Raw genomic sequence first — 13655 nt, forward strand, 5'->3', positions numbered from 1 at the left:
CACGCCCCAAACTGTCCGTTATCCATGACGTCCGACTTGGTTCACACTTGCGGCAACATTGGATTTGCCATTACCCGGAGGAATAGAAACCATATATACATTTCGCCTTGCCCAGTTTGTTCCAGCACCCCATCAAGCTGAACCTCCCGTTCTCCTGCATTTTGTCGAAAACCTTTTACACTCTGACAAATCAAGAGCCCATGAAGATCACCTTTATATATACTATCACGTACCCCGTGACTGGGTTACCAAACCAGCAGAAATGGAATGATGCGTTGGAGTTTGGTGGTACTGTAACCAGAAGTGTTTATTAGTAAACTAAGTGACTAAGTGATACAGAACAATAAAATGCAAATATACAGATAACACAGTTTAGCAATGATATATACCGAAGTTTAGAAATATAAATCAAAACAAAGATCTGTCAAAGCCTAGTGGTAAATGAATAGTCTTAAGATGAGGCAGAGTTCAGTTCAGTTCAGCTTAAGTCTAGGAAGTTGCTGTTGTACCGTTGAAATGAGTCAGGGAGAGAGCGAGAGAGAGAGAGAGAGAGAGAGAGAGAGAGAGAGAGAGAGAGAGAGAGAGAGAGAGAGAGAGAGAGAGAGAGAGAGAGAGAGAGATGAGCAGCTGCAGCAGGCAAACCTTCCGTTGTCTTCTTGTTCTGTTGCGCTGTTCCCGGCCAGACCGTTCTTCAGTGGTGTGCTCCTCACCCAGCCGAGGGTGGACACTCACACACATACCCCCCACCGGCCAAACCTGACACAGTGTGAGCCTCTGATCGATTCCCCCGAATCGATCCTCCAATCCCCCACCTTCCTGTGCGTGCACAATTCTCTTTCAGTGTCCCCTTGGCACGTCGGCCTGTGTCTCAGCAGACTTGCCTTTTATCTCCCCTGCCAGGGTACCAGCCATCCATCAACTGACCATGTCCATGTCCATCACCTGGCCCCGCCTTGCTGTGTCAGCAGGGATTCACACCAGCAGGCTACGTCATTGGAAGCAAAAGTAAATAATCATCCATGGAGCCATAACTTTAAATCTTTGTCTCGCTCTCTCTCTCACATCTGCTCTGGGTGCTGTCTCCCTCTCTTCTCTCTCATTAGCAGCAACAACAATGTCCAAAAGCCAGACTCATTCTCTCGACATTTTGAGGTGGTTATCCACTGAAAATATGAACCTAGGGGTACATAACAATACCCAATTGCAGGACCTCCAGAGCCGGTGTGGCAATGAATTTCAAACAACAATGACCGTCTGGCTGAACTTTTTTCTCTTCAGCTCAGTTCTATATGGATGGTCGGCTGTCTCCTCTGATCCTCGACTCCTTACTGCACGAAGCACCCTCTCTGCATCCCATCCAGCAGACGTCATTCTTTTCCAGTCCACCGAGGACAGGCTTAGAGCCATCAAATGCTTTCAATTACGTACCATTCCTTCGACCATTCACTTGAACCTCCTGTGGACCGGTTCCAATGCCAGAATAATCAGTCATGGATACCGCAACCAAATTACACAATTCACACAATGCTCACAGCGCAGAGACTTATAAATTCCAAACATTGCATCCTTGCTTTACTAGTCATGTTCTGATATTGCATGCTGACATTCTTCTCTCTGATATCTATTAAAATCTCTGGTTGGCATATTTTATAACATGGACTCTACGAAGACCCTCGCTAATACTACACGATCATACAATATGTGATTGTCCTCAGAACTGAAACAGTCAGGTTCTCTCTGTCGGTATGCGACTGAACCACTCTTCTCCCGCTCCACCGTCTGCGGGATCGGTCGACACAGACCCATGAACAAGACGATGTTTGGACCTATTTTGTGGTATTGGTACAGATATGTCGGCCGAGCCAGAGCAAGAATTGCAGTAAGATTGAAGGAGTGCAAAGAAAACTTAGAAGAATGTTCTGGATAAATTGAGGACATAATTTATGGATAAGAATTAAATAGGTTATATCTGTTCGCAGGGAGGGGAAATTGATAAAGGGGAGCAAAGTTATGAAGGACGCAGACAGGTAGGTTTAATGCAAAGGAAAGTAAACCCATTGGCTTAGTTTGAGAGAAAAACCTGAGGAGATGGACTAAGGATGAGATGTTATTTCTTGAAAGGAAACATGAGGCGGAACTTGTTCATTGACAGGCCCGTAAGAGTGTGGAACCATCTCACCGCAGAACCGCTTCGATTTCAATATTCAGGATGCATTTGGATCGGTACATGTACATGCAAGTGACGGTAGGTACTGATCGGTTGCAGTTCGATGGGCCAAGGCAGAACGATTGATCTCAAGGAGCGAGATGGGGCGAAGGTTCATTCTCTGAGCTGTAATATACTTAGAGCCTGCGATGCTTTAACCCTATTGACACGGTGCAGTGACAACCCCTCCAGTATCAAAAAATTCTGAAGCATCTGAGCAAAAGCGCCAACATTAGTGTTACTGATGGATTTCTGGACAAGAGAATTTTGCTTCTCCATTGGGAACCGAGATCCCATAAGGCAGAGAACACTGATTCATTTTGTGAAGTCACGACAATTAACACCAAATCCAATGCGGGGTGATTTCATCATCGACAATCTGAAAGCTCTATAAAAGATGAACACCCCAGTCTCTTTTCTTCACTTGACACTAAACCATTAAGGCACACCTAAAACGTAGATGTATTCCAGTTGAGAAGATCCGGGTTTATCTCGACGGCATCCGACCAAGATATTTCATTACTTGCTTCATGTCTCGGGTGGGATTATTTGAAACGATTCAAAGTGTTGTGAATTATTGAAGGAGTTACAAACCGGATATCTCCTGCAGACCTGCAGGTCTGACCTACAGGTCCGACCGCAGAGTTCAAATGCAGCATGGAGCGAGCAGAGGCAATATGTTATCCTGTTATTGCAGCCATCGGCATCCCAGGTAAGATTTTCGCTCCTTTGTGATGTCAAACTGTTACTGATGATCATATTGTGATATGTTATTTATGCTTCTTGCTTGTCATTTCTCCTTGAATTTAATCTATCAATAGTGTTTTTTTTAAGATCTAGGGTGTTTTTTTTTTCAGTGAACGTTTTAATTTTACGGAATGTGAATTATATTACAATAGTGTAATTCCTATAGCAATTCGCAAAAGGGCGAATAATTTGTCTGCAAAATTCGCATTTAACCTAACTTATGGCAGCATGTTTTCAGGTTTAAGCCATAGCTATCTGCTCGACGATTGCCAAGTACAGTATATTCACGTTCGTGTCCACTACAATCCCAAAAGATTCTGCAAATCCTAAATATCCGGAATGGCACACACAAAAATGATAGAGTATCTCACCGGGTATCATCCACCCAACGTGTCCAAACTGTTTTTTTACGTCCTGGACCCGAAACATTAACCGAGATGTCCGTGTACACTTGTTGTGAGGCGCTGATTGTGAGGAACAAACAGCCGACGTTTCTCGGCCGGAAACGTCACACTTTATCCACATTCCACCATGCTCTGAGAACGGAATTATCTCTGTGTTAATCTGATAGTGTGTTTTTCCCTGCCGTGTGCATGCTAATTATTTCCAGTACTGTCACGGTGGTTCTTCGCTTTGAAAACAAGCGGATAATCTAACACGGCTCATTCCCTTATTTCTGTTCGCCGTGTTGGAAATGCTTCCATCGTAAATCTCACTCACAGATGGGCATCTTTACCGTTGTCGCAGGGGTTACTGAATTTGTTTTCATGCCATCGTCCCCTGATCTTAACCAAGGGCTCTGATTGACGCTACTTTGGGAGCTCTTGGTTGATGCTTTGAAAAACATTTATTTCTGTCGCATATCAAAATCGAGTTTTTAAAGTAATGTGCCTTTTGTCTCGTACTTTGCGAACACCAATGCGGCTGATTGCACGCAGTCTTTTATTTTTAAACCAATGTAGTAACGTTGAGAGGTTTCCTAGTAGAAAATGGTCGACGGTTTAATCCGCTCCCTATGTTCTGCCAGACCTGCTGAGATTCTCTAAAATATTGTTCCTATTACCCTGGATTCGGGGCATTTCAGAACCTCTTGTGTTTAGAGTTTCTTTCGGTTTAGAATAAGGGGGGAATAGTTGTGCTTTACACACAATCGTATGGTTTATTTGGTGACAGCTAAAGTGACCATAGATGTCTAATTATTTACATTCCATGTTACTGTTCTATATTTTATTGTGAGGAAAATGGAAACGCATGGATATTGACTAGACATAACAAAACAGCTTATAGGCCGATTGAATAATAATTGCCACAACATTGCGAACGGATGGGTCTGTTCCGGTACTGTATACTCTTTAATATTTCCTGTTCTCAATCTCTCATTCGCGACAGCGGGATTCCAATAGAATACGTTTCCACTGACGTAACTTTGATCAGGACACTTTGTAGAATTCAGTTCCACTCCCAATTAGTCTGAAAAAGTGTTTTTAATTTTTTTTATGAGCGGCAAAAAATATCATCAGCTCCCTTTTCGTGCGCTCGCCTTATTATTCCGTCCATAATACTGATAAACAAAGCCTCCTGTTCGATTTTCCGTTCAACCGTTTTTATGTGTGTACTGACTAATCCATTGCACTGAGAATTATCGACGTATGCTACATTTCTTACACACAAACCCGCACACAGTGGCACTTTATTCTGCGCACCTGCGACCGGATAGTTAATGCAATATCTTATCATGTGCCAGCAAGTCAATACATACAACCATGCAGACATGGTCAAGAGTTTCAGTTTCTGCTCAGACCGAACATCGGGGAGGGGAAGACAAGTGATTTCAGTGTCTTTGACCGTGCAGTGAATGTTGGTGCCAGAAGTGTTGGTTTTTGTACCTCAGTGACTCTGATCCTTTAAGATTTACCCGCAAAAATCATCTCTAGGGATTACAGACCCGTTACGAAAATCTTAAAGCTATCTGGTCAGAGACAACTGTTTGGCGGAAACCGCAGTTTTACCGAGAATAGCCGGCCAGACAGAACAGATATTTGAAAGCTTTCAGAAAGGCTCCAGTAACACCACTAACCACGCGTTACAACGATGGCATGCAGAGAGGAGTCTCTGAAAGTCAGACTTTGGAATGAATGGAGTACAGCAGAAGAGGACCGCACTGAGTTGCTCTCCTGTCACTCATGGTGTGTTCACTGAGTAGTACCGTTCACTACATCAGGCAAACATTCAAAACCAGTAATTTTAATCAAGGCTTGACATGTATTGAATCCACAACAGCGATGATCTTCCTTTTCGGCTCTGCATACCTTCCGTGCTTTATATGATTTTTATAATCAAAAGACACGCTGCCGTGTATTGATATCTTCAAAAAAAAATTTGTGGGTTTGTGGAACGGATGTCATAATTCTATTTTTCTCATACTCCTTTTCCGTACTTTTTGCCAGTTAACCTGGTGGCGATCGTGATACTCAGCCGAGGAAAGTGTGGCCTCTCCAGGGGAATCACTCAGTATCTGGTGGCGATGGCAGTGGCTGATCTAATGGTCGTGATCACCGAAGTCCTGTTCTTCCAGATAGTTGACGCCTATCATCTACACTGGCTTTGGCTTTCCCATCCGTTCTGTTTAGTCCACTTCGTCCTGTGTTACATGGCTATTGATTGTTCCGTGTGGCTAACGGTGGCGTTCACTTTCGATCGCTTTGTGGCTATTTGCTGGCCGAGTATTCAATCTAAATATTGCAACCCGAAAATTGCAGGATTGGTGGCCGGCACAATATGTGTGGCTTTCTGTATAATGAATGTCCCATATTACTTCGTGCATGAAGTAAAAGTCATTACTCTTCTAGGAGATAAATGGTCGGTGTGCAGTTTCAAGGGTGGCTTTCAGATACACGCAGAGTATGAGTGGTTTTTCTGGGTAGACCGTCTGTTGAATCCATTGCTCCCTTTCTTCCTCATTTTGTTCCTCAACATACTGACAGTCCGGCAGATCCTGGCGTCGAGCCGAATCCGCCAGGGGCTCAAGGGACATAGAAATAGCGAGAAGCAGCACGATCCGGAGATTAAGAGCCGGAGACAGTCCATCGTTCTGCTCTTCTCGCTGTCGGCGAGTTTCCTCATCTGCTGGGGGACAACCACGTTGGTCTTCATTTTGCTGCGGTGCCTCTACACGGACCTGGAAACGTCCATCCGACTGTGGAAGGCGCAGCAAGCGGGGACACTGATTCAGCTTTTCAGCTGCTGCACAAACACTTTCATTTACGGGGTGACGCAGACCAAATTCAGGGAGCAGCTGAAGACCGCAGCGCTGTGGCCCATTAACATCCTTGTTAGAATGGTAAGACAATGCCTAGAGCGCAGCTAAACATATTCAATGCAATGATCTTTCCGAGGTCGACTCATCGTCGGTCTTCGAAGCAAGGTTACAATTGGCGTTCTTTAAAATACTTGTTGTGCCAGAGAATACTGGGGTGATTGATAGGTTCGTGGCCTAAGGTAGAAGGGGTCAATTTTAGAAAACCTAGCACATGTATTTTTCAAACTTTCGGCGTAATCACTCAAAAAGTGACCTGCAAGTGCATATAACGACAGCTATATAACACATCTCCTTCTACCTTCGGCCCCGAACTTATCAATCACCCTTCCGTAGACACTTTTTGGAGGTCCAGGGTCCGTATCCTCCACGACTACCAGACTAAGGGTGTAGACTTGGAGAAAAGTAGAAGGGGACTCTTTTGAAAAATAAATGTGCTAGACTTTATAAAACTGACTCCATCTACTTTCCGCCAGGAACATATTAATCACGCATCGTAGGGTGTTTGCCTAGATCTGTCCTGCCCTTACCTTGTGATGTAACATGTACCTCTCTGTTGAATAACCTACCTGATTCGTTATGTTGTTAATGATATAGACCCAGAGGCCAATTTTTTAGGTACATTTGTATACCTGTTCGTTTACGCAAATATATATTCAGTCATTGATTTGTCAGCAGCTGAATACACTAAAACGTGCAGACATGGTGAAGGGGTTCACCTATTCCTCATATCAAAACAAGCATAAGAATGGGAGAGAAATGTGATCCATTTGCCCTTTTTCACCGAGGAATGTCCGATGGTCTTATGTGATGAGTGTTGGTGCCATGCGGGGTAGTTTGAGTATCTCGGCAGCGGCTGAGACACTGAGGTTTCACACGCAACTGCTTTTAGAGTTCACAGCGAGTGGCGTCAAAACAGAAACAAAACATCCAGTGAGAAGCGCTTCTGAAGGCCCAAAGGCAGTTTTATTGCGAGAGGTGAGAGTAATATGGGAAAACTGTTTAAGGTAATAGGAAGTCTAGAGAAATTCGAATAACCATAACAATAACAATGGTGCAACGAGGTGCATCGCTGTTCACACACACCTACTTTGACGTGGATGATCTACAGCAGCAGAAGATGCACTGGATTCCATCTCTGTATGCAAGTAACTGGCCAGTAAATGCAATTAATTTTATATTCACTCCGGTAATGTCCCTTCTGGAATATTTAGAGGCATGGGGGACGAATCTGCTATTCCGACATGCATTGAGCACATTGAAACAAACACACACACACAGACACACACACACACACACACACACACACACACACACACACACGATGTTAGAGCGATTTACCATGCTTGACCTACTAGCCATCTCGATCGTGAATAACTGAACGATTCGGGCCGAGTGTCCACATTTGGATCCAACTGAACACAATCGAAATGTTGATCAAAGATTTCATTCATGGTTATCGCATTTACTTTCGTCAGATGATGGTAAATCTGTGGAATTTGTTGCCACGAGAGATTGCGGAGGTCAAGTCTTTCGGTGTACACGGCAGGGATAAATAGGTTATTGATCAGCCAGGGCATCAAATGGTATGGGGTGAGAACAGTGGAGCGGTTATGACTAGATAATTGGATCTGCGCATGATTGAAGAGACGGGCAGACACAATGGGCTGAATGGCGTCCTTCCGCTCCTATAACTTATGGTCTTATGGTCTAATTCCTGGCTGTGCCGGCGTCATTTGAAAACCAGCTTTTAATCAACATGTTTGGAAGGTTTTATTAAAATGAAGTATACGACTCCAGTTGTGGAATTCGATGAACTGTGACTTCTTACTCAGGAGGCGTTCAGTGCAGTAAAACATGAAATAAGGGAACACCTATCTATTCCCCGTCTGTTTTTCTCATAAATATCTATTCACGTATTTAAAGGAAGCATTCTGTGACCGTTACTTACATTAATTAACAGCATCCGCTCATAGGACACTATGCTATATGTCCACAATTAGCCCCACTTCCGAAATACCGAGTCTGCTCCGGCATTCCACTGCAGCTGATTTATTATGCCTTCCAAATGCATTCTCCTGCCTTCCTTACATAACCATTTACCTACTTACTAATCAAGATATTCCTTCTTTCGATATACCCGATGACCTAAATTCCCCAACCGTCTGCAACAATGACGTCCGCAGGTTTGTTTCACCCTCTGACGAAATAAATTTCTCATCATCTCTGTTCTGAAGGAAGATCCTTCTCTTCTAAGTCTACGATCTCTCGTCCAAGCTTTCTACAACTTTGGAAACAGCCACTCAACGCCCGGGCTATCTTGGACTTTCAACTCCAGAAAAGGTTACAATGAGACCACTGAGCATCCGCTGACCCCCACGACAGACACCCACACACACACACACACACACACACACGCACGCACAAACACACACACACACACACGCACAAACACACACACACACACACACACACACACACACACATACACACACACACACACACACACACACACACACACACACACACACACACACACACACACACACACACACACACCACACCATTTGCCACCCCGCCAGCAAGTACTAACCCAGAAACAATAAATGTCCCATAAATTCTCTACAAATTTGATCTTCGTAAACATTATTCTTGTAACAATTTATCAAAATCTGTAAATATTTTTAAGGTAAAAATCTTCGAGTCTCGTCAACTGCTCATGATGCGAAGGTTTACAAGTTCCTCAGATCCCGAGTGCGATATCGCCTGACGATTAACCGTGTGGAGCCCAGATCACTGCACGGCCAGCCTTGGAAGTCAGGCAAAGTGAGAGGTTCGAGACAAACGGAGATTCAACCAACAACTCAACAGTAGTGTTCGCGGAAGATGATGTCACAACGGATTGGCAACGGAGGCGGAGGAATACAGCAGGGGTGAAATGTCCACTGTCGTATTGCATTCCATGCCTCTGGAACCAGGCACGGACCTGTCAAGTGTGCTGCCTTTGTATCAGCCTCCCCACGTTAATCAAAGTGATGCACAGGTGTTGTCCATTTGGAGAATCCAAACCTGTTCTTTCGGGAAAATTCACACATGACTCGAGTCTTCATACTAACATTGCAAATGATTTGACGAGACAGAAGTCGCGGAGGTCCAGGATCTGAAACTGTGTCTTATTTCATTGACAGATACTCCTGATCAGCGGCGCACCTCCCACGATTGGCTTGATGCTACAGCTCCCTGCAACAATATTCTCCATTTTACGTAGCACTGTGCGGGTTGTCAGCCAGTGCCTCCGATTTTCAGGCTATAACGCGTGCCAAATTACACTCTGGTGTAATTATACCCTTCTCAATCGCTCTACTCCCTCCATCACTAGCCATTTTTTTCCATTGGAGAGCTGAAGAGAAATCGACGGTGCAAATACCATTCCTTCTCCACAGGTCCTGACTTTTTTTTTTACTGCGTGTGCTCTGCTTATTTTCGGTTATCCATGCCGAGATCTATTCAGACAGTGTAATAAATATTTGGCTTTCCTAAAATCGATTGAGACCCTCACCTCGCAGCACCCCATTTCCCGCCAAACAACTCCACTGGAGAGGGGTGAATTGTCAAACAGTTATCTTACAGGGGCGATTAAAAGCCCGAGGCACCGATGATATTTAGCAGCGCCCAACAACACACCAGGGGAGTGAGGGAGACAGCTCTCTGTCCTGTGCACCAAGGCATTTGAGACACATATCGCACAAATGGTTCACGATCCTACTCGGTAAGACAGAAGGACATACGACAGTTTTCTACTTGGAACGACTAGGCATACTTCTTTAGGTCACAACAACGAACATTAATATAGTTAACTAGATAGGAACACCCTTTGCGGCACACCAGCTAATCTGTCCAATTCCCGACGCCGTCCGAGTTTAGAACTCGGTGAACTCCGAGAACCCATTGAGCCACAGACTGGTCTACCTTATAACCACTCGACGGATATGAAATGATGTAGATACTGGATGAATACATTAGCACCAGCGCGACAATGAATAAATAAATCTGGGTCAAATTGGCGCTAGCGTACAACTCTTCCTGTGTCAACATCTTCCAGCTGGCCCTGGCAAGTGAGTCTACTTTTATTTTAAATGTTCATTTTAAATGTGTTTCCTGATAGGTTAGAGCGTGCAATTTACAGCATTGAGTCCGTATGAGTCAGGTAGTACGTCTGCTGTCAATCAGGAGTATCCGGACTCGGACAGCCTCCAGGCGAAGAAACTTCGAGGATGGGAGCCAGGCAAAGTTAGTTTCCATTTCGCCGATGGAAGCGTCGATTAATCGTCCATTAAAGTGTTGAGAGAGGAAGATTTTGTGATCAAGTTGAATGTGGTAGGGGAGCGAGTGCCCATCGCCGACGGTCTTTCCAATCATCTGCGCCAAAAGGGTCTATGAGCGGCCTCGCTCTGTGTGGCGTGCAGTGACAGGCGGGTCAGCTTCTCCGCACAAATGGCGTCTCTCTCTTCGATGACGAAGGAGGATACTGTCGTTGTTTTGCGTTATGCATTGGACTTTGCATTTATAGAATGTGAACTTTTCAGGTTTATTTTTTTTTATATTCTATGTTTTTTTCGCCCGTTTCTTTCCGTTTATTTGTGTGAGGGGGTAGAAGGTTGGGTGTTGTCGGTCGTTACGTCCTGATATCTTTTTTTTATGCGTGGGGTGGGGTTTGGGGTCGATATTCTTGTTTTGTTTTCAGCGTGTGAAAAGAGTTTTATGTCCTGAGTATCATTACTTCTGTCACGAAACTGAAGGCTGACGGATTTCCAAGCGCCCGATATGCGCTGTTATCTAGTTTCAGTTTGTAGTGCACGCCTGGATCTGCACACCGAGGCCGGAAATACTTCATTCACTCGTTGACAAGAAAACATCTATCACACAACCTGCACAAGTCTGGAGCAAAAAAATCCCCAATCCTAAACGCCGCGACACAAAACCTAACAGTTCTTCCAATACCCAAACCGCCAATCGGCAACAAGAAACAATGGGCGAGAACAGGAAAAATAAACATAGTTATAATGAGGCCGAAATGAACTACAGCTCTATCCACAAATCTTCCAATCTCCGTTGTTCCCAGAGTGCATCGGGAGCCAATGGGCTCCGAGGGAAGCGACACAAACCGGCGCACCCCTCTCAGCACCCCCGAGGGCAGCGACACGGACCAGCTTCCTCTTCAATAGCCAATCTCACTCCTCCGCATTTGCGTGGATGTTTCAATCTTCATCGACCCTTTAGTTGGCGAGAAATGTAATCTTCTGTTTGAGATTCTCCTTGAGACAAAGTGGAACGAAAAAAATGATATTCCTTGCCGCTATGGACTGGACACCTGTCCAGGTTCGATCGATTTGTTGGGAGAAATTCAATTATTGAAACCGTGCCGTAAAGTATTAATTGCCGATCTCAGCACAATATTGTGATATTTATGTAGATGAGACTTTGCATTGCCGAATACAAGTATCAGAGGACAGGGCGGGGAAAGACCAGAGTTATGAGTCTGCCATCAACTGAAGTAGTTGCTTAGGGTGCGATCGCTTACCGTTTTGGCCCATGACATGTAGGTGCTAAAATACACTGAATATAGACTCGGGATTTCAGCCCAACGTCTAGTGGAAGCATATACTGAGCAACATCACCGCCTTATCAACAGAACATTTCTTAGGGAAATATCTCCAGGATCTCACACTTGCAGTTAAATCTCTACACCTTCATGTTTTGGATGCGAAAGACGTGGCACATCCGTTTCGCCACTCCAAACTTCCCTGCAGTTCCGCTGACCCACGATCCGGATTTGCACGCCACTTCCTCTCCACGCCGCGGACCGGTTCTTGAAATGGGTCTCACGAGAGAATAGTAGCAAAAGAGAATATCCAAAGACATGCGTGTTATGTGTCCATGAGATAGGCGGGCGCAGGTGGACCAGGCCGAGTTATATGTCATTACACTTGTGGATAGACCCACGTTATTTGGAGTATGTGGGTTGATTCAAATGGCAACAGTTTCCATTTAACGTACATTAACCTATGACGTGAACGTTAATTTAGTGTTTTTTACAGACCATCGGAATTTGACAACATCTATTCTCCGAATTGTCAGAAGCGGCCGGCATTGAGGTAGTCTCAATGAAACCAGCACTAGGAACGAACACACGTATGTAGAAAATGTATTTCATTTTATATATTGCTTTAACTGTGTGCCTTGACATAATTCAGTGGAGGCAAGTCACATGGTCCTCCAAGGAAAATCGTCACAATTGATGTCATTGGGCTAGGTGGACTCATTGGGGCAGAAAGTCATGTTCCTCTGTGATAACTGTAGATAAAACTAAAAGTATGTCCATTACTTCTCGAAGAAGCCGATTACTTCACTTTTATGTCACACTGACTTGGTTTGCAGATCTTCCAAAGACAACTAGTTCCATATTAATTACTATGATTCCCGTCAGGCCACTTAACACCAGCAAGCTTCCCATGTGTTCTTGAACTACATGTTTACCCGATATGTCGCCATTTGATCTGGTGCCGGAACAATAAATATAGATGTTTTTCCATTCCATGACACTCTTAAGGGATGGACATTGCGAGTCCAGTTCCAAAATTGGCATAACTGGGACATTTGTAATACCAATATAATAAGATTTGTTCAAATATCCACACTTACCTGCTCTCCATGAGTATTATTTCACACGCTTCGTGCTGGGTTTTACGCTACAGTTTACCTGATACCTCGCAACTTGACCTCGCGGTAGCAAAACAGTGGTCGGGGCCATGTAATCCATTCCGGGACGGAGAAAGCGCACTGTTTCAGCGATGAGCAATTATTCACAAGGCCGTTGATTGTATTTCATCCCTTCTCTTTCACTACCCCACTCTACATGTCCATTGTGCCGGAACAATGAAGACAGACATTTTCCAAACCTTTCGACATTGCGAGTTCAATTCCAAAACTGGCATAACTGGGCCATTTACAATATTAATAAAATATAATTCGTGCAAATATCCACATTAACCTGCTCTCCATGACTAATAATTCACTCAATTCGTGCTGGGTTTTAAACTGGCAGCAAGTCATTCCGTCCGCATCTGTGCCACCTCAATGTCTATATTTATCATTTATGCGTAATACCGAACTCAGAAATTCCTTGTAGAGATACCTGAGCCGTAAGCTTTTCATGTTACAAACGTGAAGCAGCGAGACCCTGGGAATGTGCAGACTATGCATAAAATACAAATAAGAGAACGTGATCCGGATGGTGGATGTCCTTGATGATGGATACTGGTGTTGCTCGAAACGCTGGACTTTTGAACTGTCCCTTCAACTTCTTCCTGCAGACTGTTGATGACC

At 44.3% G+C, this 13655-nt stretch overlaps 1 protein-coding gene across 1 annotated transcript; it reads left to right on the forward strand.

Annotated features, from left to right (window-relative positions):
* Positions 1-2863: 2863 nt before the first annotated feature.
* On the forward strand, positions 2864-9039 carry LOC132388386 (probable G-protein coupled receptor 139). Its single transcript, XM_059960731.1, has 3 exons — positions 2864-2918; positions 5401-6293; positions 8959-9039. The coding sequence occupies exons 1-3, from the start codon at positions 2864-2866 to the stop codon at positions 9037-9039; spliced, it is 1029 nt and encodes a 342-aa protein (XP_059816714.1).
* The last annotated feature ends 4616 nt before the right edge of the window (positions 9040-13655 follow it).

Source organism: Hypanus sabinus, unplaced genomic scaffold (assembly GCF_030144855.1).
Source record: "Hypanus sabinus isolate sHypSab1 unplaced genomic scaffold, sHypSab1.hap1 scaffold_312, whole genome shotgun sequence".
NCBI classification, from domain to species: domain Eukaryota; kingdom Metazoa; phylum Chordata; class Chondrichthyes; order Myliobatiformes; family Dasyatidae; genus Hypanus; species Hypanus sabinus.

Bases quoted from the DNA above. Each gene is read 5' to 3' on its own strand.
- LOC132388386 (XM_059960731.1), top strand. From the start codon at position 2,864: ATGGAGCGAGCAGAGGCAATATGTTATCCTGTTATTGCAGCCATCGGC. The intron at 2,919-5,400 runs GTAAGATTTTCG...ACTTTTTGCCAG, and splicing joins TGCAGCCATCGGCATCCCAG to TTAACCTGGTGGCGATCGTG. The intron at 6,294-8,958 runs GTAAGACAATGC...AATATTTTTAAG, and splicing joins TTAACATCCTTGTTAGAATG to GTAAAAATCTTCGAGTCTCG.